This window comes from Thecamonas trahens (genome assembly GCF_000142905.1).
Source record: "Thecamonas trahens ATCC 50062 unplaced genomic scaffold supercont1.90, whole genome shotgun sequence".
In the NCBI taxonomy this organism is placed as follows: Eukaryota; order Apusomonadida; family Apusomonadidae; genus Thecamonas; species Thecamonas trahens.
In genome coordinates this window covers 8434-10096 of record NW_013657590.1, presented here as the reverse complement: position 1 = coordinate 10096, position 1663 = coordinate 8434, and the positions used below count along the sequence as shown (strand labels likewise).

Below are 1663 nucleotides of genomic sequence, written 5' to 3'. Positions count from 1 at the left end.
ACGGGGGGAGGCGGGTCGGCGTCGGCGGCCTTTGCCCATCCCGCCGACCCGGAGCGGAGGGGACGGCGGTAGCGGAAGGGGGGGTGGTGAGGACGGAAGGGAAGGGGGAGGAGGGAGGAAGACTCATGGGGAGATGGGTTGGATGTAGGAGGAGCAAGCGCCCCGGTGCAGGCACTGGTGAGCCGTGTCGGCAAGACGGTGGCTGCGGCGACGTTCTCCGCAGCGGCGCGGCCGGCGGCGACGGGCCCGGGCGCCGAGCCCGAGCGGACGTACGGCGGACTTGCGGACGAGGATCGCATTTTCACCAACTTGTACGGCGAGCATGACGAGGGGATCAAGGGCGCGCTCAAGCGCGGCGACTGGTACAAGACCAAGGAGCTGATGGCCAAGGGCGGCGAGTGGATCATCGATGAGATCAAGAAGTCGGGCCTCCGCGGCCGCGGCGGCGCCGGCTTCCCTACCGGCCTCAAGTGGTCGTTCATGAACAAGCCCGACGACGGCCGGCCCAAGTACCTTGTGGTCAACGGCGACGAGGGTGAGCCCGGTACGTGCAAGGACACGGCCATTCTCCGGTTCGACCCGCACAAGCTCCTGGAGGGCTGCCTGGTTGCCGGCTACGCCATGGGCGCGCAGAAGGCGGTCATTCTCCTCCGCGGCGAGTTTATGCGCGAGAACAACGCGGTCGAGGCCGCCATCGCCGAGGCCTACGCCCAGGGCTTCCTGGGCAAGGATGCCTGCGGCTCGGGCTACGACTTTGACATCTATGTCCAGCGCTCGATGGGCGCGTACATTGTGGGCGAGGAGACGTCGCTCATCGAGTGCCTCGAGGGCAAGCCCGGCCAGCCGCGCCTCAAGCCGCCCTTCCCGGCCGACGTCGGTCTCTACGGCTGCCCGACCACCGTTTCCAACGTCGAGTCAGTCGCTGTCGCCCCGACCATCCTCCGCCGCGGCGGTGACTGGTTCTCCTCATTTGGCCGTGCCAACAACCATGGCACCAAGCTCTTCTGCGTCTCTGGCCACGTCAACAACCCGTGCGTCGTCGAGGAGGAGATGTCCATCCCGCTCAAGGAGCTCATCGAGGTCCACGCTGGTGGCGTCATCGGCGGCTGGGACAACCTGCAGGGCATCATTCCCGGCGGCTCGTCCGTCCCGGTCATCCCCAAGGACGTGTGCGAGGAGGCCCTCATGGACTTTGACGACCTCATCGCTCACAAGACTGGCCTCGGCACTGGCGCCGTCATCGTCATGAACAAGCAGGCCGACATGATCAAGTGCATCTCGCGCCTCTCCGAGTTCTACAAGCACGAGTCGTGCGGCCAGTGCACCCCGTGCCGTGAGGGCGTCGACTGGCTCGCCAAGACCATGAAGCGCATGGAGTCTGGCCACGCCACACCGGCAGAGATCGACCAGATGGAGGAGATCACCTACCAGATCGAGGGCAAGTCCATCTGCGCACTCGGCGACGCCGCTGCCTGGCCCGTCCAGGGCCTCATCCGCCACTTCCGCCCCGAGCTCGAGGCCCGCATCGCTGCTCACCAGCACGCCGCCTAATCCAGCGCCTTTGCTAAACCATCGTCCTACCGTATCTCCCTTCTCCTCCTCCCCCCCACAGTGGACCGAGTCCGTTCGCGCCACCACGCCACCACCTCACCTCACCCCCCAA

At 66.6% G+C, this 1663-nt stretch overlaps 1 protein-coding gene across 1 annotated transcript; it reads left to right on the top strand.

Annotated features, from left to right (window-relative positions):
• Window positions 1-133: 133 nt before the first annotated feature.
• AMSG_11497 (NADH dehydrogenase [ubiquinone] flavoprotein 1, mitochondrial) lies at window positions 134-1551 on the top strand (the record flags this gene model as incomplete). The annotated part of the gene is made up of 2 exons (XM_013897188.1): window positions 134-144; window positions 183-1551. The coding sequence occupies 2 exons, from the start codon at window positions 134-136 to the stop codon at window positions 1549-1551; spliced, it is 1380 nt and encodes a 459-aa protein (XP_013752642.1).
• Between the last annotated feature and the right edge of the window lie 112 nt (window positions 1552-1663).